The 26253-nt window shown below is 55.3% G+C and overlaps 1 protein-coding gene across 1 annotated transcript in view; it reads right to left on the bottom strand.

Annotated features, from left to right (window-relative positions):
* The window catches only part of OLFML2A (olfactomedin like 2A), a 31857-nt gene extending 6602 nt beyond the window's left edge, over positions 1-25255 (bottom strand). Inside the window, exons 1-7 of the mRNA XM_037879880.2 lie at positions 25069-25255; positions 6044-6307; positions 4293-4400; positions 3229-3414; positions 2440-2704; positions 840-1079; positions 131-316 (exon numbers count right to left, since the gene is read on the bottom strand). Of these exons, the coding sequence (XP_037735808.1) occupies positions 131-316; positions 840-1079; positions 2440-2704; positions 3229-3414; positions 4293-4400; positions 6044-6307; positions 25069-25137 (1318 nt within the window). The 5' untranslated portion in view covers positions 25138-25255. The remainder of the gene's footprint in view (positions 1-130; positions 317-839; positions 1080-2439; positions 2705-3228; positions 3415-4292; positions 4401-6043; positions 6308-25068) is intronic.
* Positions 25256-26253: the final 998 nt, after the last annotated feature.

The following is a 26253-nucleotide window of genomic DNA, read 5'->3' as shown; positions in this document are numbered from 1 at the left end:
CCCGCAAAACAAACCAACCCCCAACTTGCTGAATAACTGGGGCGGCCAGGCTACCTGGGCACGTCGTTCCCTGTGACTCTGGGGCGGAGTGTGGGGGAGCCCCCGGCCGGCGCCCCCCAGAGCACCTCACCTTGCTTAAAGTTGTCGAGGCTCCTGAACTCCACCAGGTTATTGCCATAGTAGTAATTGGTGACGTAGATCCTGTCGTCTCTGGCCACGGGGTCCTTCATCCACGCCCCCTCGTTACGCCCGTAGCTGTGGTGTTCCACGGGGGGCTCCACAGACCTGATGGTGCCCTCGCACTGCACTTCTTTCACTGCCGAGCCAACAAGAGGCGCTAACTGCCAGTCTCCGCGGGAGCAGGCCGTGCCCTGCTCCCCCAGCCCGCGCCCAGAGCAGCCAGTCAGGCCCACCCCGCAAGAAGGCCTTTCCCCACCCTGGGAGGGGCTCCCCCACCTTTATCCTGCCTGCCGGCTTGTTTCAAAGGCCCAGACAGAGTTTCAAAACGTCTGCTTCTAGGAGCCCCCCCCAGCCCCCGCAAGTCCAGAGATGCTGCCTTCTCCTCACCTTGTGCCTGGATTTCGTGCCGTCCGGCTGCCCCAGGGACCGAGCCCCTCTAGCCACAGGACAGGTACAGCACGGGTGGCTTCCCTGCCCACCCCCTGCCTTCCCAGGGCCCCTCAGCCCCACTTCAGAGGGACCACAGCTCCAGCAGCGTCACCAGGGCCCACTCAGCTACTTGTCACTTGTGGCATGTCCACAGAGCAAGTCCCCCAGCTGCAGTTTGGGCCTGGCCCTACATACCCACCTGAGGGACTTGTGAGGTGCCCCCAACCCACCTTGGTTAGGCGCTTCCAGCCCCTCGGTGCCTTCAGCATTGTCCCCCATGGAGAGGACGGTGACCGGTGGGCTCCGGGTAGTGGTGCTGGGGGCCCGGGTGGTGCTGGGGGCCCGGGTGGAGTGGGCAGAGGTGGTCTCCACCTGCTCGCCAACTCTCCCCTGGGCCTCCGCAGCAGCGTAGGACTCGGGGTTTCTCTCCTCCGGCCGGTCCATCCAAGGGCTCCCCTTCCCGGGGCTTTCTGAGGAAAGAAGCAGAGCGCTTACTGCCGTTCCCTTCCTGCCGTTCCCTTCCCTTGGCTTGGCGCTGTCTGGAAAGGAGTGCCAGGAGGGTGGGCCGGGAGCTGTGCTGAGGAACAGGCCAGGACTGCGGGGAGTCTGTCTCCCCCCTCCTCCACCCCACCCCCAGTCCCTACTCTTCTTCCTGTGCTGAGCATCTGACTCCCTCCCTTGCCCACCCCATCCCGCCCCCTCCGAGGGAGCCCATGTCCCACCCCGCTGCGGAGCTGAGCGGAGGGAGTCCCGCCTCTCCCCTACATCTGCAGGGTGGCTGTTCCCGCCTGCGGCCCCCGCTGCCTTGCTTCCACAGCACACTGGGGGGCAGGGGTGCTGAGGCAAGGCAGGAGGGCAGGGGAACCCGGATGCAGGGCCTGGGCTCCCCAGGTTGGATTTCTGCAGCATTTAACCAAATGCTCCCTCTTTTCTACCTTCTTCGTTAAACTAAACCAGCTGCCCCAGCTCCAGGAAAACACTGTGGGGCTCAGATAAGAGCTGGGCCCGCCCCGGGAGCTGTGTAAAAATGGGGGCAGCTTCCCTCTGAAATCCCTCACTCGCACCACTGAGTGTGCAAACACGGTGTTTGAGAGAGGAGCAGGGAATGTAGCGCGGTCGGCGACAGGATCAGTGCCCAGGGAACGGATTTACCCAGAGCCTGGAGGCAGGAAACTTCCCAGCAGCTGAATGCGGGATTCGCTTTTCAACCATTTATGCCACTAAATGTAGGGTCGCTCCCACAGCTTTTCTGATGCATTTTGGTCTTGTTCTGCTGCCCCTGTTACCCCAACCCTGGGCTCCTCACACACGCACACACTGAGCTCCGCTGGTGCCCCTCAGTACAGACCCGCAGCCCCTGTTATCCCATCCCTGGGCCCCCCTTGAGAAGAGCCTGTGCCAGTCTCGGTCGCTGAGGTGGTTTTGTGATGTGCCCAAATGCTGGAACTCACGTTCTCCTGTGCCCTAAGACCAGGCCTTGAAGCCAAGTCCCAAGAGATAAACACTGAGCGCCTGGCCCCCTGCACTTCCCTGCCCCACCGGAGAGAGCTGGGAGCAGTGTGCAGCCCAGGCCCAGCAGGGATGTGTGGGTGGGGGGCAGACGGGGCCGGGTGCTCACAGGAGTGGGGGACCATGCAGGTGGCTCTGAAGGGGGGGTAACCTGGCGGAATGGTGGGGAAGGGTCTGAGGCTCCCCAAGGATGGGCTGGCCGGGTGTCCCAGGCACACCCTCTGGCTTCCCCGGCCAGCGGACAATCCTGTCCTCTCAACCACATGCCATGCTGGGCCTGTCGTGGTGCTTGTGCCCACTCCAAGGGGCCTGGGCACTTACCTCGGTTGCTGACCAGGCCCTCGGCCTCCTCCTGCTTGGCAGCCTTGTAGTAGGTGATGCCCCGGATCACTGTTTGCTGGTGGCCGGAAGGCCTGGGTTTGGTGGTGGGCTGCGATGCGCCCGGTCTGACCCTCAGGCTCTCCTTCTTGGGCTTCTCCGTTTTTGGTAGCTTTGCCTTGGGGACTCTCACAGCTGCCTTGTCCCCCAGGCTCTTGCGGGCACTGGGGTACTTGCTCGCCTCCTTGCCTTTGCCCCCGGCCGTGTCCTAGGAGACAGAGCCAGGTTCAGAGGCACCTCTGTGGGCAGCAGTGATGCTGTGTCTGGCCAGCCTCTTGCACCGAGCGGGGCCGACGGCTTGGGATCACAAAGTTCCTGCTGCAAAGAGAGGGGCTCCAGGCAGCGCAGCCAGCAGGAGCCCCGCTCTGGACACTCTGTGCACCAAGCCAGGGGCTCAGAAACCATGGTGATGGGCACGGGATGAACTCTGAACAGAACAGAGGCCACCTGCAAGATGGCAGCGCCAGGGCAGCTAAGACAGGATGGAAAGGAGACCGGAGTATGTAACAGGCCCACTGCACGCTGGGCTTGGCCCATATCCAGGCTTGGCGGGCCCTGACTGACTCTATCAATGGGCCAAAGGGAGTTAATCATTTAGCACAGGTTCCCGCTGTGGGCAGCCAGGCTGTCACTGCACGGCAACGCAGCACCTCCTCTCGGCCCGCACTCCGCCCAGCCTGCAGCCCCCTCAGCTCTGCGAGTGTGCGTGTGGTGAGGGGGGCAGGAAGGTACCTGGGCCTTGCTCTCAGGGACAGCGGCAGCGTCCTTCTGTAGCAGCTGGTAGCCCAGGTTGGAGATCTCTTTCTTGATGCTGATCATGATGTCAGAGTAGTTCTCATAGCGCTTCATCTGGTTGGTCAGGTGAACGACGCTCTCCTTCATGAAGTCATTCTCCCTGCTCAGGTTGGTCTTGATGGTCTGAGCAAGAGGCAGGAAGGAAACAGGGCATGAGTAGCTGAGACCTGATGGGGCGTCCATCGTCCTTTGGTTCAGACAAAAGGCTTCATGTTTCTCTACAAAGCAAGGGCATGAAGGAAGGAGGAAACCTATCCCACTTCCAGAGGATGACAACATTGTCTACTGGCTGGGGCAGGTGGGGCTGGGAGCTACAACTTCTGGGTTATATTCCCAGCTCTGGAAGGGGGCTGGGAATGGGCTGGACAGGGAAGTACTGTCCTGCTCAAGTCCCAGCGCCCAGAGCCCAACGCAAACAGCCTCTCACCTGGGAGAGGGATCCAGCGCAGCTAACCCTCTCAGCGATGCGTGGTGGTGACTTGGGAAGCATCACTTCTGCAGGCAGCTGAAGGATCTCTAGGTAGGAGATTCCTTTCTCCTACTCCCTGCTCATAGTCACTCCCACCCGACACCCATAATAGCCCCCAGCCTGTGCAATTGACCAGGCAGAGCACAACCTCCACCTGGATCCTTACCCTAGTGCCTATCCCTTCCCCCGCCCTTGGCTGTGTTTGTGTCAGTTTCACGGTGAGCTCTGGGGCAAGACCCACATTTCCCCCTGTGTTTTTGCAGTGCCCCCCATGGGCCATGGTAGTGGGGGGGGAGGTAAGGAACTGGCCCGAGGAGTGGTTCTCATGGCCTCAGTGGATGTTTCCATCCCCTGCCAGAAGACAGGAGGAAGGCAGTTATCAGAGCTCATTTCCTGCTAGCTTGCGGTCTCTGTATTCCATGGTAGAGTGGCGGCGGGGCAGCAGAAGCAGGTGCTGGCTTTTGTGTTTGCTCATCTAGCTGCATTGCTCTGGGATGGCTCAGAAACTGCAGTGCAAGGGGGCCACTCTTACCTCCTCCAGAGTATTCATCTGGGAGACCACCTTGTTGATGTATGAATGGACCTTCATCAAATCCATGCTGTACAGCGTTCCCTCCAGCAGGTCAACCATGGACTGCAGCTGTGAAGGAAAAACCTTGAAGCTGAATTCCAAGAGCAGCAGGTGACAATGGGGGCTGCAGTAAACAGGGACCCCAGAATGAAGGAAAATTCAGTGTGGCTTCCTGCAGACCAAAACCACACGAGTGGGCAGAGCAACCCGAACGACATAATGCAACAGGACTCAGTGTTGGGAGCACCATGGGACTGCTACGGTCCCAGCACACGATGCCACAGATGCAAAATAGATAGGCAGCAGCTTTGTGGGGCTGAGATGCAGTGTAGAATGTGAACCTGGTGCAGGAACCCATGCAGAGAGAATGATGCCCAGCTACAATATCCTCTGGGATTTCTCACTACCAATAATCCCAACCCTGATTTTAATTTCATGCCACTTTTCTGTCTCTCCCTCTGCCCCCACCCTGCCCACATACACACACTTCCAGGGAAAGGGCCCCAGACTGTTACAGAACCGAGGCTTAAGGACTTAAGGAAGGGGAAACGTGGGCTGAGGAACGATAGAGGGAGGGGACACCACAGGCACTGCTCCTAAGAGGTCTTTGCTGTCTCTAACTCCGAAGAGTCTATAGTACCTCGGCCTGCTGGGAGCTGAGATCAGTCGTGTGCCCTGCAGTGCAGCTGCATAGGAGCTGGAAGCATTGAAGGTGAAATGTATCCTTGGGTGGGGGTGAGCCCAGGCCTGGAAACTGCCCAGGGTGACTCATACCCTCATTGAGTGATGCTCTTGTCACTGCTGGCAACAGATGCCTATGGCCTGGACCCACTTTGGCCTTGGTCTGTCAGACCTTGCCCATGGGGTGCAGGGCAGCCCATGCTCCTCCCTGGCCGCCCCTGCCCCAGCTCTGAGGGCCGACCCCTTCGACGTGGAGCCCGGCGTGCCGAGCCGGCAGCCTGCACAGCTGCGTGGAGGGAGTGAGCAGGGCACACACTGCCTATTGTTAGCTGGTGACATTTAGCCACCAGAAGCTCTCGACCCTGCTCCGTCTCTCACGCACAAGGGTCACGAGAGCCGCGGCCTCCCGGGGAAGCCTGCAGGCCCCAGCACAGATCTGCTCTTGTCAGGGAGTCAGCGCTGCTGGGAGAACCTGCTGACTTGTCTCTGGGGAGCAGGGATTCCTGTGCCGTGGAGTCACTGCCAGCTGCCGGCGCTCCCTCCCTCACCCCAGATCTCACGGATGCCACAATGCCCAGCCCTTCCTGTCTGACATTTGCCCCAGTGGGGCTGGGCTGTGAAGGGCCCTTTGTGCCGTGCTGCGGATGCGATCAGCCCATGATGGGTCTGGCTGGGACCGGGAGTCGGTCTCTTTTCTTTCCAGCCCCCAGGATTCGGCCTTCTTAAGAAATGTCCGTTTCCCACCAGGGCACTGCATGAGCCTCAAGAGCAGGAGCCCTGGAACCAGACTCTGGTGCTGGGGTACTGAGGGTGAAACACGCCTGGTGCAAGGGAGGGGGCTGCAGCTCATGTGTCGCTGGGGGTTCCATGCACCCAGGGCCGACCGTAGCGTTCAGGGACCCAGGTCAGAGCGTGGGAGCGACCCGTGCTCCTCCTGCTGCCAGGGAGGTGGCGGGGGCGGAGGCCAGCCTGTCAGCTGGCAGCGGCTCCAGGCAGAGGCTGATGTGCAAGACCTGCCTAAGCCCAGGTACCTTGAAGAGCTCCGGTGCCTGCTTCTTCAGCTTCTCCATCTTCCACTCGTTCTCGCAGGGGTTGAGCGAGGAGGGTGGGGCCGTGCAGGAGCACTTGCAGTCTGCCCCCGAGCTCACCGTCTCCACCGTGTAGAAATCCTCCACCCGCATGCTGCCATCCTTGATGCGGCTGCAGGCATCCTTGCTGAGAGGCCGCAGGATGCACTTGCAGCGGCAGTCAGAGCCCTCGGACGTCATCCGCACTTGGTCCATGTCACCAAACACCTGGGGAAGGGCAAGAAGCAGGCGTGTAAGGACAGGTGGGACTTGGCCTGTCCTGAGTCACATCTTAGGCTCTGGGGTGCATGTGGGGCACTGGGGGAGGGGTCAGGAAGGAATTCCTGCCGGCATCCCAAGCTCTTTGGGGTTCACCTTCCACCAAAGAGCCACTCGCCAGCCAGGTGCCCTGCATATCCCTTGTGACCCCAGCTGGGACTCCCCCAGGAAAGTCTCTGCTCACTGGTGCACCAACGTGGAGTCCTAAAGACCCCAACCACAAGCACAAACAAAGGGCCAAAGCCCCTGCTGGAATAGTTGCCATAACCACCCTCTCGGCCACCGCCGGGGACGGATCCTGGCTCATCTAGAGCCCAGGTAAGATCTCTACAGCCTGAGCTAACGGACTGGCCACCCCATGGGTCCATTCCAGGGCCCAGGTTAGCCCTGGGGTAGAGAGCCTCCTTCCCCAGGTGGCTTCTCTGGGAGGCGGGTTTCATGGGAATGCTCACTCTGTTGCAGCGTGTTCCCGGGGGTCAGGGAGCCTGTTCGTTACTCTCGTCGGCTCAGCTCAGCCCCTTTCCTTGTATTTGTTAAACACCGATAGGTTGGGGGGCAGGGGAGCACAAAGGAGCTTGCACCTCTCCTTCCCCTGCTGACACCGTCCTGGGCCTTCCTCCTCTGACTGATACCAGGGTGGCTGGCTGGGCGTGAGGAACAGGGATTTTCAAAGTGGCCTAACTCCCAGTCTGGGCACAGCAGTCCCTTAGGCTCCAACAGAACCCCAGCCTTAGCCCTGAATGTTCACAAGCAGGGCCTAGGGAGGTGGCCGACGCCCGGTCAGTCAGCGACAGCCGCCTTGGGCAGGGCGGAGAGGACTCGTTCCTAGGCAGCTGCTCAGAGCTAAGGAGCGAGCTGGCATTATTCACTATTGCTGCTGAGCTCTGTGCAAGACACAAAGACCGAGTCCCTGCCTGGAGGCTCCAGCCTAGGAGACTGGCAAATAAGCCGCTGAGAGGCTCTGAGCAAGGAGTCAATCGTTACTTCCCCTCCCCCATCTCCTCTGCTGGGGGTGTTTCGAATGCCCCAAGCAGTGCCGGGACAACTGCTGGGCGAGCTCAGAAAGCTAGAAGAGGAGAGGAAGGCGCGTAAGGCCAGAAGGGTCCCCAGCGGATCGTCTAATCTGCCCTCCTGCCCAGCACAGGTCACGGGTCTCCCTCCGCTCACGGCCGCCATTGGCAGCTGCTTGGTTTAATTTACGAGGGACTAATAGCAGCAGCAATTAATGTGTTTACACAGCATTCCCTGCAAAAGCACTCGAGCCGCTGCCCAGCACCCCTAACCCAAGCCCCAGGAAGGAACCCACACGCAGCGGAAGCAGCTCATTTACACTGCTCAGAAAAGCCACCGAGAGGCTCATCGGGCCAGGACACTTGAGAAGCACTGCTCTAGGGCACGAAGGTCTTGTCATCTCCCAGGAAGGATCCCCTTGTGCACCAGGCCAGCAGGAATGGGGGGCTCAGACTGGCACCCCAAGGGCTTCCCAGCAGTTCAAGTGCTGTACCTATTGGCATATAAATGTACATCCCCTTCCGAATCAGAGGCCAATGCCCTCTCCCCAGAGCCTGCCTGTCTCTCTCAGCCATGGCTGAGCTGCGCTGCACAGCGGTGAACTCCTGCCTTTGGAACCTTGTCCTTACCCTACAACCACAGCCGGTGGGTGGCCCTTGGCTGCATGTAGGGCTCTGAAGGCCTCGCTTCGGCCACTCTGCTTCGCTAGCTGGGGGATGGGGCAAGGCTGCGGCCATGTTCCCCTCTCGTTCGTATGCCAGTCATGTCTTGCAGCGTAATCCCAGGCATGTGTGCGGCTATGGTAGAGACGATTCCCACACACCGTGATCTAAAGCAAGGACCTTTAATCTCCTTTGATGCCCTGGATCTCACAAGATGTGGCCCTCTGTCTGCCGAGCCTGGCTGACAACATGGCACATCATCTCTGACCCGGAGAGGGAAATCCACCTGCCCCCGTGTCCCAGTTCCACGGGTCACAGGCGTTAAAACCACACAGCACCACCCCTTGTGGCTATGTGTGCAGTTTATGGTTAGCATTTATTTGACCTACTTCTGTGAAGCTTTTGCTAGCCTACTCTAGGATTTAGCTAACTGGGCAGCATGTGCAGAAAGAGTCTGAATTCCCATATATAAGGATACTGATTTTCCACTTCTATCGCACCTTTCATATCGAATGATTCCAAAGCCCTTGACAAACTTAAACCAATATAAACTATACACAGGAAACGGTTTATTTGCCACTAAAATGCAACCACCACTGGGTTGGAAATCAGCTCCTGTTTGAGAGCAAACAGCTTCATGCTACCGTTTAAGGCAGGAAGTCGAAGATCATACTGCTTCCAGCCAAGGTCCTGACTGATTCTGTTCAGTGAAGATCTCAGAGTACTTTTTGGCCAGATTTCCAATTTGAGTAACACACTGTCTCTCTGATTTCCCCCTGCTATTTCAATTGGAAACAATATTCCTCATCACTTCCTCTCCTAAACTATAGTGTCGTACTGTGCGCTGCTGAACAGCTGCTATGCTTCACCCCAGAAGTGGCTGCATTTCAGTGGTGGGCAAAGTGATTCCAGTTTGCAGTCTGCCATTCTATATGATTTGTAAAGCACGTGGGAGGTTTGGGGGTTAGCAGGTGCTTTAGAGACATTAGGGGATATTACTGCCCTTGGAGAGATCCAGTCAGACTCTCATTACTCCCAGGTCCCTGTCTGTAATTTGCTTTAGGAAATGGACGTTCAGTATTTGTCACCTGTTAATTATTAGCACTAAGCTGTGTGTCCTCCACATTCCTCACCCCCTTGCCACTTACATGGGAATGCAGACTCCAAAGGTTTCCAATGTGGCACCTCTCTGAGGAGCATGCGGGGCCAACAGACCCTGTCAGATCCCTCTGCCCTTCCTCGGTCCCAGCCTTGCCTCCCTGGCTGAAAACCTGAGCTGGCTGCCAGTAATTGAGAGCAATGTGTGCGCGCACACGAATCACACAGGGCTTGGGGTTTGCGGCCTAATCAGCCACATTCAAGCTTCTTCCAATTACTGGCCTGGAAAAGCTCCTCACATGATCTGTAGGAGGTGGAACAAACGGCTGCCCTCGCCGGCTAGCTGTGACACTGGCAGAGGATGTAGAGTGGGCGGTTTAGCTTGAAAGCATTCAGTGCAACAGGACCATGTTTAAAGTCTGGTTCTGCTCAAGCCAGTGATCCAGAAAACATGGCATGTCAGTGCCCCATGTTCATCCCCCATCAGCGGCCCCTCAGCTTCTGACAGGTGTTCCCAGCTGCCGGCTCAGCCCGAGTGGTGGAGCCTCGACTGACCTAACCCCTCTGCTGCACACCATGGGCCCAGCCGTACGGGTTCAGGAGGCAGAAGGGAGCTGGCACACCCGAGGCAGACAGAATCCAAGTGCCTTTTCCATGGCTAGGCCTGCAGGGCCGGCAGGAACAAAAACTATTGGCCATATTTTCAAAAGAGCTCAGCACCCAGCAGATCCCACTGGGGACCCTGGAGAACGCCTCCACCTCCAAACTGAGAACAATGGGAGTTGCTGGGGGCTGAGCGCTTGTGCACTGGAGAAAAGTCAGACCTGGCGCATTGAAATCAATGGAGCTGCACTTGCCCCTACCCATTCATGCAGGGGCTCATTTTTCAGTGGTAACCCCATTGCAGGCCAGTGGCATTTCCGGCTCCAGCACTGTAGGGAGTAGGTATGATTGATAAAGGCCCATTTTCAGACTGCTGGGTAACTCTCAAAGCCAGCTAAGCAGCCAGCCATGCGCAGCAAAGGGCACTGCACCTTTGAAAGGATTTGCTAGTCTCAGGAGATGCCAGGGTCCCAGGAGCAGAAGAGGGTGTGGAGGCTGCTGCTGCACATTGCATTCATTCCCGCGGCACAAGGCTGCCCTGCAGACGGCTGTTTATAGAGAATACTGTTCAGCGGCAAGAGATACTAGAGCGAAGGCTGCTAGAGAAACCTCACGGACCAGCGCAGGGGCAGGAGGGAGTCGGAATCTTTCTGCATTCCTCAACATCATCTCAATTCACACACAGCTCTGGGTTGGCACCCAGGTAATTTTCACAACAGTGAATGAGTAAATCCCAGCCAAGGACAGAGACCAGCCTCTTCACGTTGTGTTCTCGTGGCCTGGAGGGTCTCCCCAGCCACAAGCAGGTTCTCAGCTGGGGTGGGTGCAGCTCCAAGGAAGTCAATGGAGCTGGGCCCACTGTGCAGCAGAGAATCTGGCCATAAGTTTGAGGGGAGAGGAGTTAATGGGGTGTAAAAGTTTCCATGCCCTCAACCTTCATTACTTTTCTTATCGCAATTATGGCCTAGTTACAAAAGGGTGCGTGACAGACTATTTCCCCGAGGGGAGCAGGGGTGTGTGCGTAGGTGCACATGCGTGTGTGTGCGTGCGTGTGTGCACGTGTGTGTTTTGTGGGGCTGAGGATTGGAATTCCTTTCCCTGTCAGTTTTGAAACTGCTGTGGGAATGCGGCACAAGAGCCGCTCCTCTGAATAAGGGATCTGGGTCCATTACAGCTGCTCTTCCTGCAAACAGTCCACGCAGTCAGAGAGTGTTTTCCCCAAATCCTTGTTAGGTTTCCCCAAGCCACTAACCACACTTCGTGCTACATAAAACTTGACATTTTTCATGAGTTATGTATGTAACAAGCCACTTGACTCGTGCTGTAATCAACAGCAAAATCACGCAGCAGCCAGAGTGAGATCCATCCCTTTAAAATAATAAAGAAGCGAGGCTCAGAAATTGGTAGGGTTGCTTACTGACCTTTGAAGAGCTCACTGGAACTTCCACCTCTTAATCCCCAAGTGACCTGCATTTCCCAAGACTCAGGCCTCACATGGCCTTTAAACAATGCTGCGTTTCCTGACACTTCCCCACCCCACTGAAGCTAACGGGCCAGACCTAAAAGGTGCAAGTCTCCAAGAGTGCTGAGCTACAATGCTGAAATTATTCCAAGCAGCGGGCTTCACTGCTGATGTGCTTCAGCAGAGTAGCACTGCCAGGGGGTTGGAAACAGATGTGCACATCTTCTCTCCAGAGTCATGGGAAACTCAGGCCTGTCCAGAGACTGGAATTGCCTGGTGGACAGCAGGAACAGCAGTGACTGAGCTGCCCGAAGGGAATATCCTGAGAAGTGCCAAGAGACCACAAAGGAAAACAGGAATAGCCGTGTGGGACAGGCGAGTCTCCAAAGAGCGTCACTCAGAGTGACCCAGTGTAAGCCACTCCAGAGGAGAAAACACAGACTTAGTAACCTGTAGCTCTATCCAGCACTTCCGGTGCAGGATCATGTGGAATGGGGGGACAGTGGGAAAAAGCCTCAGGCAAATAATTCTTAAGCATTCAACGCCCAGCTCCGACTGGATGGCATTCGTGACCCTTTTGTATCTGCTTCCCACAAAGGAAGACTCAAGGAGCTTGGCTTGTTTAGCCTAACTAAAAGAAGGTTGAGGGGAGATATGATTGCTCTCTATAAATATATCAGAGGGATAAATACCGGAGAGGGAGAGGAATTATTTAAGCTCAGTACCAATGTGGACACAAGAACAAATGGATATAAACTGGTCATTGGGAAGTTTAGACTTGAAATTAGATGAAGGTTTCTAACCATCAGAGGAGTGAAGTTTTGGAATAGCCTTCCAAGGGAAGCAGTGGGGGCAAAAGATCTATCTGGCTTTAAGATTAAACTTGATAAGTTTATGGAGGAGATGGTATGATGGGATAACATGATTTTGGTAATTAATTGATCTTTAAATATTCATGGTAAATAGGCCTAATGGCCTGTGATGGGATGTTAGATGGGGTGGGATCTGAGTTACCCAGGAAAGAATTTTCTGTAGTATCTGGCTGGTGAATCTTGCCCACATGCTCAGGGTTCAGCTGATCGCCATATCTGGGGTCGGGAAGGAATTTTCCTCCAGAGGAGATTGGAAGAGGCCCTGGAGGTTTTTCGCCTTCCTCTGTAGCATGGGTCATGGGTCACTTGCTGGAGGATTCTCTGCTCCTTGAAGTCTTTAAACCACGATTTGAGGACTTCAATAGCTCAGACATAGGTGAGGTTTTTCGCAGGAGTGGGTGGGTGAGATTCTGTGGCCTGCGTCATGCAGGAGGTCAGACTAGATGATCATAATGGTCCCTTCTGACCTTAGTATCTATGAATCTATGAAACACAGGGGCTGTCAGGCACTGCAGCACAAAGGCTAAGGCTAAGATCAACTGCTCGGATATTCATGAAGGCTGCCTAGAGCCAGCACAAGATCTAGGGACTACCTATGTCCCGCTACATCCCGAAGTGCCTAGGCCTGGTGGGATTTTAGCAGCGTCCCGGCTGTGATCTGTCCCCCGACCCAGCGGTGAATTCCACTCAAATTCTGAAATGCAGATTTGACTGTGACATTAGACCACTGACATTCGAGCTGCCCGGGTTAGCTGCACCACATCCAACATCCAAGTTCAAACTCCAAACACTGCCTCCAGCCCATTGGGGAGGGTGAGCGAGTCCCCAAACCATGAAGAGAATTTTCCTATCAGTTCATGGACAAAGGAAAAAGGAGGCGAATATTTTGCTCATCTCTGTCCTCCCAACTCCTGAGCAAGGCTAGTGCCAGAGCTGGGCTTGGGCTCAGCATTCCCTGGCTCCCTCAACAAACACAGGACAGAGTTTAAAGGCTGCTGCCAGCTGCAGCTTCCTCTGCAGCAGATGTCTTTATACCAGCGGTTCATAGCATGTCCTTTGCCTGAGAGGTCACTCTCACTGGGCCAGGTTCAGCCACTGATCTCAGTCGTATTATGGCAGCTTGCAGCAGGCTGGATAGAGCCCTCTGCCTTCATATCATACATCAAGCAGCCTGTGAAGTGCAAGATGAAATTTAATGAAGAAAAGTATAAAGCACTTCGCTTTGGAAGGAAAATCAAATGTACAAGTACAAGATGGGGACTAACTGGCTAGGTGACAGTACTGTGGAAAGAGTCTGGGGGTTAGAGTGGATCCCAAATGGAATAGGAGTCAGCAATGTCATGTGGTTGTGAAAAAGGCTAACATCATTCTAGGATGCAGTAACAGGAATGTCGTATGCACGACTCGGGCGGTAACTGTTCCGTTCTGCTCAGTGCTGGTGAGGTCTCAGCTGGGCGCTGCACTTTAAGAAAGATGTGGACAAACTGGAGAGAGTCTAGAGGAGAGCAACAAAAATGATCAAAGGTTGAGAAAACCTGACCCATGAGGAAAGGTTAAAAAACTGGACATGCTTAGTCTTGAGGAAAAAAAACCTGAAAGGGGACCTGAAAACAGTCTTCAACTATGTAAAGGGCTGCAATAAAGAGGACCGTGGTCAGTTGTTCTCCATGTCCACTGAAGACAAGAACAAGGACAAGAAGCAATGGGCTTAACCTGCAGCAAGGGAGAGAGAGGTTCAATATTAGGAAAAACTCTCTAACTCTAGGGAGAGTTCAGCTCTGGAACCGGCTTCCAAAGGCGGTTGTGGAATCCCCGTCATTGGAGGTTGTTAAGACCAGGCTGGACAAACTCCTGTCAGGGATCGTCTAGGTTTCCTTGGTCCTGCCACAGCACAGGGGGCTGGACTAGATGACTTCTCAAGGCCCCTTCCAGTCGGACATTTCCATGACTGTGAGGACTCTGTCCTGCTCACTCCGGCTCATCCCAGAGCAACGTCTCTGGTTTGGTTAACCTTAGGGGAGAATCTCTCTCAGCTGACAGCAGGAACAGAGCTTAGAGCCTCCCACCAGGGCTGAGCAAGACTTGTACAAATGTCCCCTCCTTGGCCAAAGCATCCGAGTGCCCAGGCCTGGAGAGCTAGCTGTCCCCAGCACAGCCCACACGTGAGCCCAGGTGGCAGCAGCAGGCGCGTGCTGAGCTGTGGTAGACAGGAGAGGGAGGTCCCAGCTTCTAACTGGGCGCCAGGGTGAGGCCTGGCTCTGGATCTGAGGAGCTGTGGCTGCCCCGAGCAGCAGATCTACAATGAGCATCAGCATTACCAGTGCTGAGTAGAGATGGACCCGAACTTCCGGGGAATTTTGGTTCAGATTCAAATGTCACAGCTGGCCCAAGTCCACGGCCCTTTCTAGCAGAGAGATTAAGCACAGTGGAGTATTAAATGAGGAGCCACTTCCTGCCAAGTCTTGCAAACTAACTTTAAGTCTTGTCCTCAGAAGAGAGATAAAACCCTCAGTAAACAGCTGGAATCTGCATGTAGCCCACTTGTCATCCAGTCTGATCATCATCTGCTGGACAAAGCTTGCTGAAGTGGTGCCATAGCAACAGCCCTTATGAACTGCGCTGCTCAGCATAAAGGAAATGCACTGACCTTTTATCTCAGTCTGCGGCATGCCGATCCCAAACCCGCCTTGGCCAGGAACAGACCAGTCTCCTAGCAGCTGTTGGGATTTTCATGCCCTTGCCATTCCACTGAATGTTACGATGGAGGATCTTTAAGAACGATGTCAGAGCGTTTCAGGGAGGAGGGTAAACATTCCTCAGCTTTTAAAATGTATTTAATTTTTACAAAAGATAATGTGGAGAATTGATGGCATGTGTGGTGTGTGTGCACCTGTGTGTGTGTTTCAGCGTGGGGAGGTTAATGTTGGTGTTTGAGTGAGGCCCTGTGTCTGTGGAGGCCTCAATCAGCAAGTACTTGTGTGTGTAGCTGAGAGTGTGTGCAGAACTGTGTATGTAGCTGGGAGTGTCTGTAGGGCAGTGTGTTGCAGGGGGGATGTGTGTGCTCTGGAGGGAGGTTGATGCAGATGTGCATGTGCAAACATGTTTTAAAGGCAGGATTCACGGAAAGGGGCTGAGCTGAGCTTGGCTGCGCAGACCCAACAGCCTTTCAAATCGACAGCGTCTGTGCACCGGGCTGCAGTGCAGGGCACTCACCAGTGAGATGGGAGCCAAGTGTGGAAAGGCAGAAATGCATCTGCTTGAAAATCTTACAAAGAGACTGGAGCCAAAGCAGTGCTCAGAAGAGCAAACAAGGGGCGGATCATGCAGAAGAGTCTGAGACCTGGGAAGGCAGGGATGGTGCCCAGGCTGGGGAAGTAATACTCTTTAAAACGTGGACATGAGAAGTGGACTGGCCTCCCAAATGCTGTAAACGGGTAACATCACCTGGGATGAGGAGGGGAGAGGACTTTGGGCTGGGAGACTGAGATAAGGAGCTATGGGTGGCAGCTAGGGAGACTGGGACTGGGATGAGGATCTGAGGCTGCTTGACTTTGAAACCTTTTAATGTAGTTTTTTTGTACGCAATATATAATAACTTTACAAACAAGCACATGGTAACCAAGAAAGCTATCCCTATTGGGGCCAATCCATCCCCAGAGTAACTGCACAGAAGCCAGTGGAGTTAATCCAATGGCAAATCTAGCCATACTCCACCTTCTTTGGTACCTGGCCATGGCTTTTTGGCCCCCTCTCCTCTGCTACACGCCATTGACAGCCATCCAGTTACCTGTTCTACTGAATTAAAAGAGCCAACCCACCCCTGTTTGGCTAGTGCACGGAGCGCTCAGCCCTGCATCCACGCCTGGCCGAGCACCCCACGGCAGTGCTCTGGCAGTGGGATGATGGCTGGTGCAGGCCCCTGAGGGCAGCAGAGCAAAGCCGCAGCGTTCCACGGCTGCCCTTGAGATGAATGTACATTGCGCCCAGTGTCCGGCTCGTTCTGCTTCTCTTGCTGCTGGGCACCGGGGTCAGAAGGTGGCTGAAGTGATGTCTCCCTCGCTGGGCAGCACCCAAGGGCAAACAACGGCTGGATCATGGAGTGCCTGGGTGCTGAGCAAAGACACCTACCTGCACCTTCTCACCACGTGCGTGTGGCAGGAGCCAACCGCCAGCGGGATCGGTGCTGGAGCAGATTGCCTGCCCCTGCCGTTGTTCCATTACCAGGGGACAGCCCAGCGAGGCTTTGCCACTGTTTCACACACCAGACCTGGAGGCATCACATCCGCCAGACAGCGCCAACGGGCTGCTTCCCTGTAATCTCACCTTATGTGAAACTGCTCTAGGGTGTGACTCCAAGCACTCTGTTTGCTTAAATGATTTAAACTGCTGAGGCAGTAAAGCCAGGACATAGTGCTGGAGACAACACTGCGACAACAGGGTCACCATCTAATGCGGCTCCATTGTCCCTCATTACATGTGACTAAAACCTACAGACATTGTGTATCCAGCTTCCACCAGTGCCACGAGCCCTGACTATGGGAGAGAACATTTACAGGAACACTCGCATTAGGTCAGTGAGTGCATCGGGGACCAAACGACCCCAAACGGCGTGAGCTTTGTTTGGGGCTTTGCTCAGAAAGCCGCCTGACCTGAATCCTATGTAGCACAGACGGCAGTGCTGGCTGTTTGACCAGGGCATGGCTCCTTAGGGGAGCAAAATCACAACGCAATATCTGGAGTTCTCCTCTAATGCCTGGTTGAGAAAACAGTGAAAGCCTGTACATCCGGCTGCTCTCACAGGTGCTGAGCAAAGGGAGGGTAGCTCACACTGGTAGTAAGAACTGAACTCACCTGGGGGACAGGAGTTCTAAGGGGTGTGTGACTATAAGGTAATAAGAGCCCTTTCCAAGACACTGATTATCACTGGGGGAGTAGCCCCTAGAGGCCTCAAGCTCAGGGCCCCATTGTGTAAGGTATTGTACAGACACACAGGCCCTGCTCTGAAGAGCTCACAGTCTGCAGAGACTAGTGAGACAAAGGCTGGGGGGAAAGGTGCATTATTATCCCCATGCTACTGGTGGGAAACTGAGGCACAGAGCCCAGGGTCTCACAGGGAGTCTGCAGCAAAGCTGGGAACAGACCTGGGGTCTTAAGTCCCAGTACAAGCCCTTCACCCCAAGATCCCCCTTCCATCAGACCCCTCCCTCCCTTGTGAACGTCTGCAGACCAGGCGGGCAGGAGGTAGGTGTTTGGAAGTTCTCCAGATTTCTGGGCCCACCCGTAGCAGGTGATGTGATGTTGACAGAGGCAGATCCATGAACAACATACAAACCTCAGACTCACTGGAACTCTTTCAGCCTATCTCCAGGCAGGACTCATTAAAACAGCCAGAGTAGGGCTCAGATCCTAAGTAGCAGTGGCCTTATTGCTATGACTCATATGTAAAGCCCTTCCCTATTTCCATGCCAATCTCACCATGTTTACGCTATCACTGAGATCATCATGGCCAAGAAATTGTAACCCAGGGATTACTTTACTCTGCGTGGTTGGGTCTTCCAGTCCAGCACAGAAAACGTCTGCAAGATTCCCACAATCTCTAGTAAACAAACTGCAGTGCCAGGAGCTTTCATTCATTAAACAGAGACAAAATGTTTCCTGTATTTTGCATTTCAAACAAGCCTCCCCCTTTTCATCTGGAAACCCCAGAAAAGAGGAGGACAGTGGGGGACATGTCACTGGATAGAATGAAACCATCGTGTTGACGGGACAACTGTAAATTTTAACAAGATCTAATAAGCCCCTTGCCAGGAGTGTAGCAGGAGGAGGACAATGGCAGGGGGGGAGAGATGGGATAACGCAGCTGGTCAATGGGATTCTTTTACACAAACACAACTTCTCAAGGTTCCAATATTTTCCTTGTGCGTGGACCTCTGCCCTCCCCATGGCAATGGGGACTGTTTATACAAACAGCCATGACGATTCATAATACCGCAGAGGGCTGTTTCATCCTTCCTGGCACAAACGGCCAGTGCTCCTTCCACTCTCTCAGAGGTTATTTATTTTTGCTTTAATCCATCATCAGCGTTGTCCATCATCTCACATGGGGGCTTGACTGATGTGGATCAGTTTGCATGTGCGATCCCACCGGAGGCCAGCTTCCCTTCCAGCGCTGCACACTCAGTGCCAATGGGATACGCTGGGAGCTCCCGTTTTTTCTGCTTAGAGCCCATTTCCAACACCAAACAGAGCTGAAACTAACGAATACCCCTGGAACATCTGGATCGGATCCCGCCCCTTGTCAGGATGGATGTGGTGCCTCAATTAACACCTCCAGAGAGGAACGACTCCAGCTTCCTGTACTAAACCCACCCACTCTCAGTGGAGGAATGGAGCAGCAGCTCTTGGCTCTCACTGCTGGGCTGGGCTGCCCTTGTTTGCTACTAGATCTCCTTGGCAGCTTTGTCTTTCTAGGGTGAAATTCATCCCCGAACGGAGAGCCAAACCAGCCATCACACTTCAGTGGGCCCTAAGTGGGGCACAGGCCTCCCGCTGGCCCCCCGACCCAGGAGCAAGTTTAATGAGTTATTACTTGCATTACAAGAGCACCAGAGGACCCAGCTGAGATCAGGGCCCCACCGCGCTAGAGACACTATGTAAGGGACGGCCCTGCCCAACAGAGCATTGCCAGCAGATGTCTGTAGTGTACAGCTGGCCACAGCCATCACCCCTAGTGCTTTTTAACCTGTATTTTAGCAAATTGCTCCCTGGATTGGGGCCCCCAAGCTCTCTCCAGCTGAGAGACACAAGGGCCACTTGCCAGGTGCCCAAGGGCTGCACCAAATTTGCAGCAGCCCTTCCTACCATACCTCAGCACATACAATGGACAACATTGTTCAGCTCACCTCAAGATGGAGTTCGGCAGACTAGGCCCTGTAGCTTCCGCTGGCCGCACCTCTGGCAAAGAGAAGGGGGACTGCAAGCGATGCCAAGGACTCTCATAGGCTGCCTCTGGCTGTGCTTTGGCCCCCTCTACTTTTGCTGTGTAAACTGCTTCTGGGTAGGAAACTGGGCATTCTGCTTTCCTTTACATAGAAACCAAGGCTTTGCCTTTTAAACAGCTTCCTTCAACAGGAACCATGTGTTCTATTTATACAACAAGGCCTCCCTATAAACAAGGAAGCCTTAAAAAAACCCAGCTCTCTGAAGTTTATTCCGCAAAGGTCACTCAGCTGCAGTGCATTGCACCCACCCGGGAATCCATCTCTGAGCACAGCCCCCTCCTGGTCACATCGCCCGCTCAGAGGTGTCTGGAAGGCTGTAGTGGGCACTTGCAGAGGGGCTGAGCTCAGCTGATATCACTATAAACCCGAACCCTGTGTTCAGATGGTTGTATTAAAGGCCCCCCTGTCCCCGATAACATGCAGATAGGTCGTTAAACCATAAGGGCCCTGACATAAGCAGATGCCATTTCTGCTGAAGCTAGTGGGAGCCAAACCCAATTGCACAAATGAAAAATTTGGCCCAACTTTTTTCAACAACGAATGTTTGGGGAGTAAGCAGTGCCGCTGTTGGGCCCAAACCATTCCTTCTGAGAGCCAGCTGCGGACCGCTTATTTCCCATACAACCGGCACATATGACTGAAAAGAACTGAGCCAGACAGCAAGTCTGAGAAGCCACAGATATGTGGAGTAGGATACTCTCCCATGCCACTTACTCCAAACGACTTGGGTGGTTAATGGGAAAAACTAAGGTGTCCTGCACGGATGCAGGTGTTTTTAGCCAGCTGTCATCCCTGGTGGCAAGGGAATCCCAGGCTGGATTTATGTGCCCAGGAACAGAAAAAAACCGATACTCAGATTCACATTGAAACAGAAGGAGGGAGAGAGTGTGCCCTGGGCAGGGTTCCCTCGATGGGAAGGTGGAGCACTTGCAAAGTCAAGCTGTTCAAACTGACAGTGAAGAAAGAGAAGCAACTCAGGCTCTGTCCCTTACATGTTGCTCGCGTGGCTACTTGTATTATTTGCTGAGGAAAAGCCAGCAGACAATGTAGCTGTGTTGAAAGAAACCCTTCTGCAATGCCTCTCACTGCAAAGCCACAGAGAATGGGCAGTCGGAAAGGCCTCCTGGGTGTACAAGGGGTCTATAGACAGGACAGCGTCCAACTAATTTTAGTGAGAAGAAGTTCTCATCCTTTTTGATCCCTGCAATTCACTATCGCACCATTCCCCTCCCCGCCCCATCTTTGTGGCTTGCTTATTCCTGAATAGAGATGCTCCAACAGTAACAGTGGTATCACATGAGACATGGGTAAGAGCTTGGGTAAGAACAATGCTTTGTCCTGTGTCCTCTAGACAAGAGAATTTGGGGGCTTTCTGGTGGGTTTTTGTTACGTGAGATGTAAATTCTCCATCCTGTGTAAATGTCAGAGCAATGCAGCTGGAAGTGGATCCAACTAATCGGTGCCCCCTCTTTACTGTGTGCCACTCATTGCTGCAGATACCTACAATGTTGCCTTCTTCAGCAGAAGACCAGGTGCCCCTCACTCTGGAGAAGTTACAGGTGGGGAGCTCCACTGGATTTAGGGTTCTCCCCTTTCTACTGCAGGGTTGGCTGGAGGACTCTAGTGAATCAGCCAAATGGTGTTTAGGTTCTGCAGCCTTTTAGCATCAGTCCTCAGCACGGACATTTAAGAGACGCCATTACTTTGAGAGGCACCCTTAGCAATGAAATCTCCCCCAGCTTCTTTTATTCCACAGGCAGGGGACTGTCTGAAAGGAACAAACACTGTGTTGACACTTCTGTAGCATAAAGACAAGCAGTTATACTCCCATCCTGTGCATCTGTGGGCTGCTGGAAGGATGTTCTCATGTGGCGGGAACCATGTCATTCTCCTCTTTCACTTCCACCTCCTACCCAGCATTCATACACAGGCTTGGCACAAACCGTTCAACGCCATGTCGCCATGGCCACCAGGGACTCGGAGAGAGACCAAGTGCAGCAGAGGCATGCTCAATGACACCAGAAGAGGCAGCAGCACTGCCCTAGTTTGCATGGCGTCCTCTGGCCGTTCCCCAGGGCTGCAGAGCGCAGGGAAAGCTCAGGCCTTTTCTCACCAGTGCACGTGGGGCAAGACCCTCCAGACTCACTCCATCTGCCTACCTTGGAGAAGAATCCTTCTTTTGTGCTGGGCATAAGGAAGCCGAATGTTACAGAGAAAGAGAATCTGCTAAGTGCAGCCAACTTCGAGTGCCTGGATTCCTTAAAGAGGAATCTGGAAAACTTCCCTGTTTATACACCTGCCATCTTTTGACTTATGCCTCAGAGGATGAGGTACCCAGGAAGGCAGCTTGGACAACTTCATTTATTCCTGAAGCCTGGACTAAATCCTGACTATCTGTGAAACATCTGTAACTGACACATCTGGTTACCAGCTGGCTAGCCAGAAAAATATGGCACAAGCTGAAACACCTGAGTGCAAGACAGGCAAAGTAGCATGTGCACTGCTACACATCCGTGTGCAAAGCCTGCCACAGGCTAACACGCTCCTTGCACGAGGGGGGCACTTGAGGAAGGACAATATTTAAATCCGAACCCATCTCCCATGTGGATGGCCAATGACTGACTCCTATTAAAATCACATGAGAAGAATATTCTTATGGCTGCAGTTTTCAGCTTAATTAACTTCATATAAAAAGCAACTGAAGTCCTTAATAAACAGCAGGATGGGATCTTCAAAGGCACCTCTGGCAGCTACGTGCACACTTCACCAGCGTGTGGGTGGACTCTTTTGAAAAACTCATCCAAAGTCCCTATTCCCTCTGAAACAACCCCCGCAAGCCCATGCTAGCAATGTTCCAGTCACTTCAACAAGAACAGACACCAGCACGAGCTGCGCTTTAGCTTGATGACGATAATTGTTCTGGGAAGGCCTTTGGCTATTATGATTCTCCTCAGCAGTGCCGGGATTTCTGTGAGGACTCTGCCGCGTCGCACAGCTTCTTGTGGCGTAGTTGTTATGCCCTGGGCAGTGGATTGGAGCAGTGTCCGTGTACAACAGCAGCTCCTTAAGAGTGACAGGCAGTGGGAAAGCCAGAGAACAGCGTGCCTGGTATTCACGTCTGGCTCCTCTCCACACAGACCTTTCCCATCTCCAGTACTCTCCCTGTCCCCCAAGAGGAAGTGTCTCAGGATGCAGGCCATTCTATTTTGACATTAAAAGGGTCTAATAACAGAGCTTACAACTGCAGACCCCAACTATAAGGCAGTGGTTCTCATTGCACCGTGACCCCCTTCTGACAACAAAAATTACTACACGACCCCAGGGACCGACCCCCTTCTGACAACAAAAATTACTACACGACTCCAGGGACCAAAGCCTGAGCCCACCCAAGGTGGGTGGCCTGGGTGGAGGGGCCAAAGCCTTACCCCACCACCGGGGGGGGGGCTCAAAGCTGAAGCCCAAGGGCTTCAGCCCCAGGCAGGGGGCCTGTAACCTGAACCCCGCCACCCAGGGCTGAAGCCCTAAGCTTGGGCTTCAGCCCAGGGGGTGGAGCTCAGTCTTCGGCCCCAGCAAGTCTAAGCCAGGCCTGGCGACCCCATTAAAACAGGGTCGGGACCCACTCTGGGGTCCCGACCCACAGTTTGAGAACCGCTGTACTAAGGGATCCGGGTACTTTCCAACCCAACCAATGTCCCCATCTTAACATCTAACGACCAATTTCTCACTCTTTTTTTACATCTCTGCACATGCAAACTGGGTAGCCGCCATCTCCAGATAGACAAATACACACTTGGCAGACAAGCAGCCACTATGCTGATTCTAACTCTGTTTGGAATTTGGTCTCACACCAAACATTCAACTCCACACTCTGTCCTCTGTGGATGTCAGGATGTGCACACACTTGCACACACTCCTTTCATTCAAGCTTATGCTGGTGGCAGTAAGATTAAATGTTTGCTAGGGCCAAATCACTGCAACAAAGAGTTCACCTCACAATTCTGCACAACCAGCAGCAGGCATGTTTTGATAGTGGGATTATTTTCTTGGAGTTCAATTCCAGGCACAGTTTGTTTAAGCAGCTTCCAACATTTCTCTTCCCCCCCCCCCCCACCCACACAAGAAAATCTTGTGTGAGCAGGGGGTGTTGTTTCACAATCAAAGAAAGCTCATTCCACACTGCCTGGGCTTGCTGTGTCGGGGACTCGTGAGCTCTTCACACAGCCCCAGGATTTCACTTAAACTGAAGAAGAAGGTCTAGCCTCCACAATGTTATTTTTTCAGAGGAAGATGGGGGTTCTAGAGGCCAAGGTCAGGGATCAGGGATACACTGTATTTCTCCGTGAATGACCTTGTGTGGGGCTTACGCTTCCAAGGACAGCTGGACAGCTTCAGAACTTCTATTGGTCACTCATGAGCCACAAAGAGGTCCCAAGATGTGATACAAGGTTTTCCTTCCCCACAAGGGGCTGAGCCTACCAGTTTTCCTTCAGAGCACAATTAAGGTCATCAAGCTAAAGCACAGCCAGGATTTGCTTCTGTTCTTTTTGAAGTGACTGGAACATCCTCACTCAGGGTTTCCCACATGCATTTAGGAGCCAACAGACCATGTGTGTGCAAATGGCTGCCTGTCCTGGGCTTACTCTGGACTCCCTTGCACTGGGCAGTCAGAAACCTGTACCCTGCACTCCCTGAGTGACTCCATACCACCCCTTAAGTGTCTGAACATCATCCCTCCAACACCACAGCTGCTCTCTGAGCCGGGGCAGCAGGAGCTGCTGTGCAGATATAAAGGAAGAAGGTCTGCTGGGCTGGTGTGGGTCTCAGCACAAACCCAGGACAGAACGAATACAGAATGGCTCAAAGCGCAGCTTTGGCCAGTCACGTGAGCCCAATGCAATGCCATTCAGACAAGACAGCATCGAATGAATCCAGCCAAAGGCAGAATCTGATTCCCAGTGATAGGGCACGGGGCAAGTCATGCTTCACGTGAACATGCTCATGTTGGTGCCCAAGGTGGGATGAAAAGCAGTGGAATTGCCCTGATTCGGCTGCTTGGGAGAAGGCCGCATAGGGGCATTTTATGCCAGGGCTCAGGCTTTCCTGCAGCTCTTTCTGGGGCAGCGCAGGGAGTGGTGAGAGTGGGAACGCTGGGGCTACAAACTATGTGGTGCCATTAACCCAAACCACAGCCTCTTTCTCAAGCTTTGTGAGTGGGTGAGAAGCGTTTGGCTCACAGCTGTCTTTGGAAGGCACCTACTAAATCCCGCTGGAATTCGCTGGTCCCAAACTGCACTTCGGTGATTCAGTCTGAACAGACTGAGAACTGAAAAGTGAAAATGGCCTGGCACGAACAGCGGGGCAGGCGGGGGCTCTCACGCAGCCAGTGAAGGGGCTCTGGGGGTGAAGCTGGCCCTGGGTATATAAGGGACGTGATAACGTCACAGATTGTTCATTAGGGTCTCAGCTCATCTGGTTTAACCTGGGAAGCAGAAAATACCCAGCCCAGAGGGATGAGAGAAGTAACGTCAGAGCTGCGATGGGACAGCAAGAAGAGCCTTTCTGGCACCTGCGTGTGAATTATAAAGGCATTTGTCTGTAAAGCACAGACACCCCGTGTTGACTGAGGGATTCCTGGGGGTTTCCCCCTCTTTGTCGGGGTCTTTGCACTGGCCTGTCCCTTGACCCGGAGCGAAGGCCCGGCCTCCATCCACCCAAACACCGCCAGGCTCGTCCCGCCCGGCGTCCGTCCCGCAACGCCCCTCGCTCCGAAGAGCAGCGCCAGCTTCCCGGGACCCAGGTCTCAGCCCCCCCAGCTGCCCGCGGCCCGTCCCCGGCCCTGGGAGAACCCGGCCCCGCGCCCGCAAGCTGCAGCCGGGACACGCCCGGGTCCCTCCCTCGCCAGGGGCCGAGCCCCGGCGGACCCCGCCGGCAGCGAGCGAGGCCCGGGGGCCGGCACCGCCCGCCAGCCCCGCGCGGAGGGAAGGAGCCGCGGCCCCGGTACCTGGCTGGCGGCCCGCGCCGCGGCGGCGAGCAGCGAGAGGCGCAGCACGGCCAGCCCCAGCGCCCCCATGGCCCGGCGGGGCCCCAGCGCGGCGGCCGCGGGAGCTGCGGGCCGGCCCGGCGGCGCAGCCCGTCGCTCTCGGCCGCCTCGTGGGCTCTGCCCGGCCGCTCCCCGGCGGCTCCGTCGGGGCAGCGGGAGGAGGAGCCGCGAGTGACAGCCCAGGGCGCCGCCCCGCCCGCCCGCCGCGCTCGGAGCCCGGCCTCTGCCCGGCCCCCGGCCGGCGCCCCCCCGTGCCCCCGCGTCCTCCGGCCCCCCCTGTCCTCCGGCCCCCTGTCCCCTCCGTACCCCCCCTTGTCCTCCGGCCCCCGTCCCCTCCGTACCCCCTGTCCCCCCGCGTTCTCCGCGCCCCCCGTACCCCCCTGTCCTCCGTCCCCCTGCCCCCTCCGTACCCCCTATCCCCCCGCATCCTCCGCGCCCCCCCGTCCCCCCCCGTTCCCCCCGTCCCCTGTGCCCTCGCGTCCTCCGCGCCCCCCCTGTCCTCCGGCCCCCTGTCCCCTCCGTACCCCCCCTTGTCCTCCGGCCCCCTGTCCCCTCCGTACCCCCTGTCCCCCCCGCGTCCTCCGCGCCCCCCGTGCCCCCCGTCCTCCGGCCCCCTGTCCCCTCCGTACCCCCTATCCCCCGTGCCCCCCTGTCCTCTGTCCCCTCCCTACCCCCTGTCCCCCCCGTCCCCTGTGCCCCCCGTGTCCTCCGTACCCCCTGTCCCCCATACCCCCCTGTCCCCTGTGTCCCCGTGTCCTCCGTACCCCCTGTCCCCTCCGTACCCCCTGTCCCCCGTGTCCTTTGTGCCCCCCGTGTTCCCTGTCCCCCCCGTGTCCTCTGTCCCCCCGTCCCCTCCATCCCCCCATCTCCCCTGTCCCTTGTGCCCCCGTCCCCTCCGTACCCCCATGTCCTCTGTGCCCCCCGTGTCCTCTGTGCCCCGTCTCCTCCGTACTCCCTGTCCCCCCGTGTCCCCCGTCCCCTCCATACCCCCATCTCCCCCTGTCCCTTGTGCCCCGCCGTCCCCTCTGTACCCCCATGTTCCCTGTGCCCCCTGTGTTCCCTGTGCCCCCCGTGTCCTCCATACTCCCTGTCCCCTCCGTACCCCCTGTCCCCACGTGTCCTCCATGTCCCCTGTCCCCTGTGCCC

This window comes from Chelonia mydas, chromosome 16 (assembly GCF_015237465.2).
Source record: "Chelonia mydas isolate rCheMyd1 chromosome 16, rCheMyd1.pri.v2, whole genome shotgun sequence".
NCBI lineage: Eukaryota > Metazoa > Chordata > Testudines > Cheloniidae > Chelonia > Chelonia mydas.
Note: the sequence above shows the minus strand (reverse complement) of the source record. Positions and strands in the feature narration are given on the sequence as shown.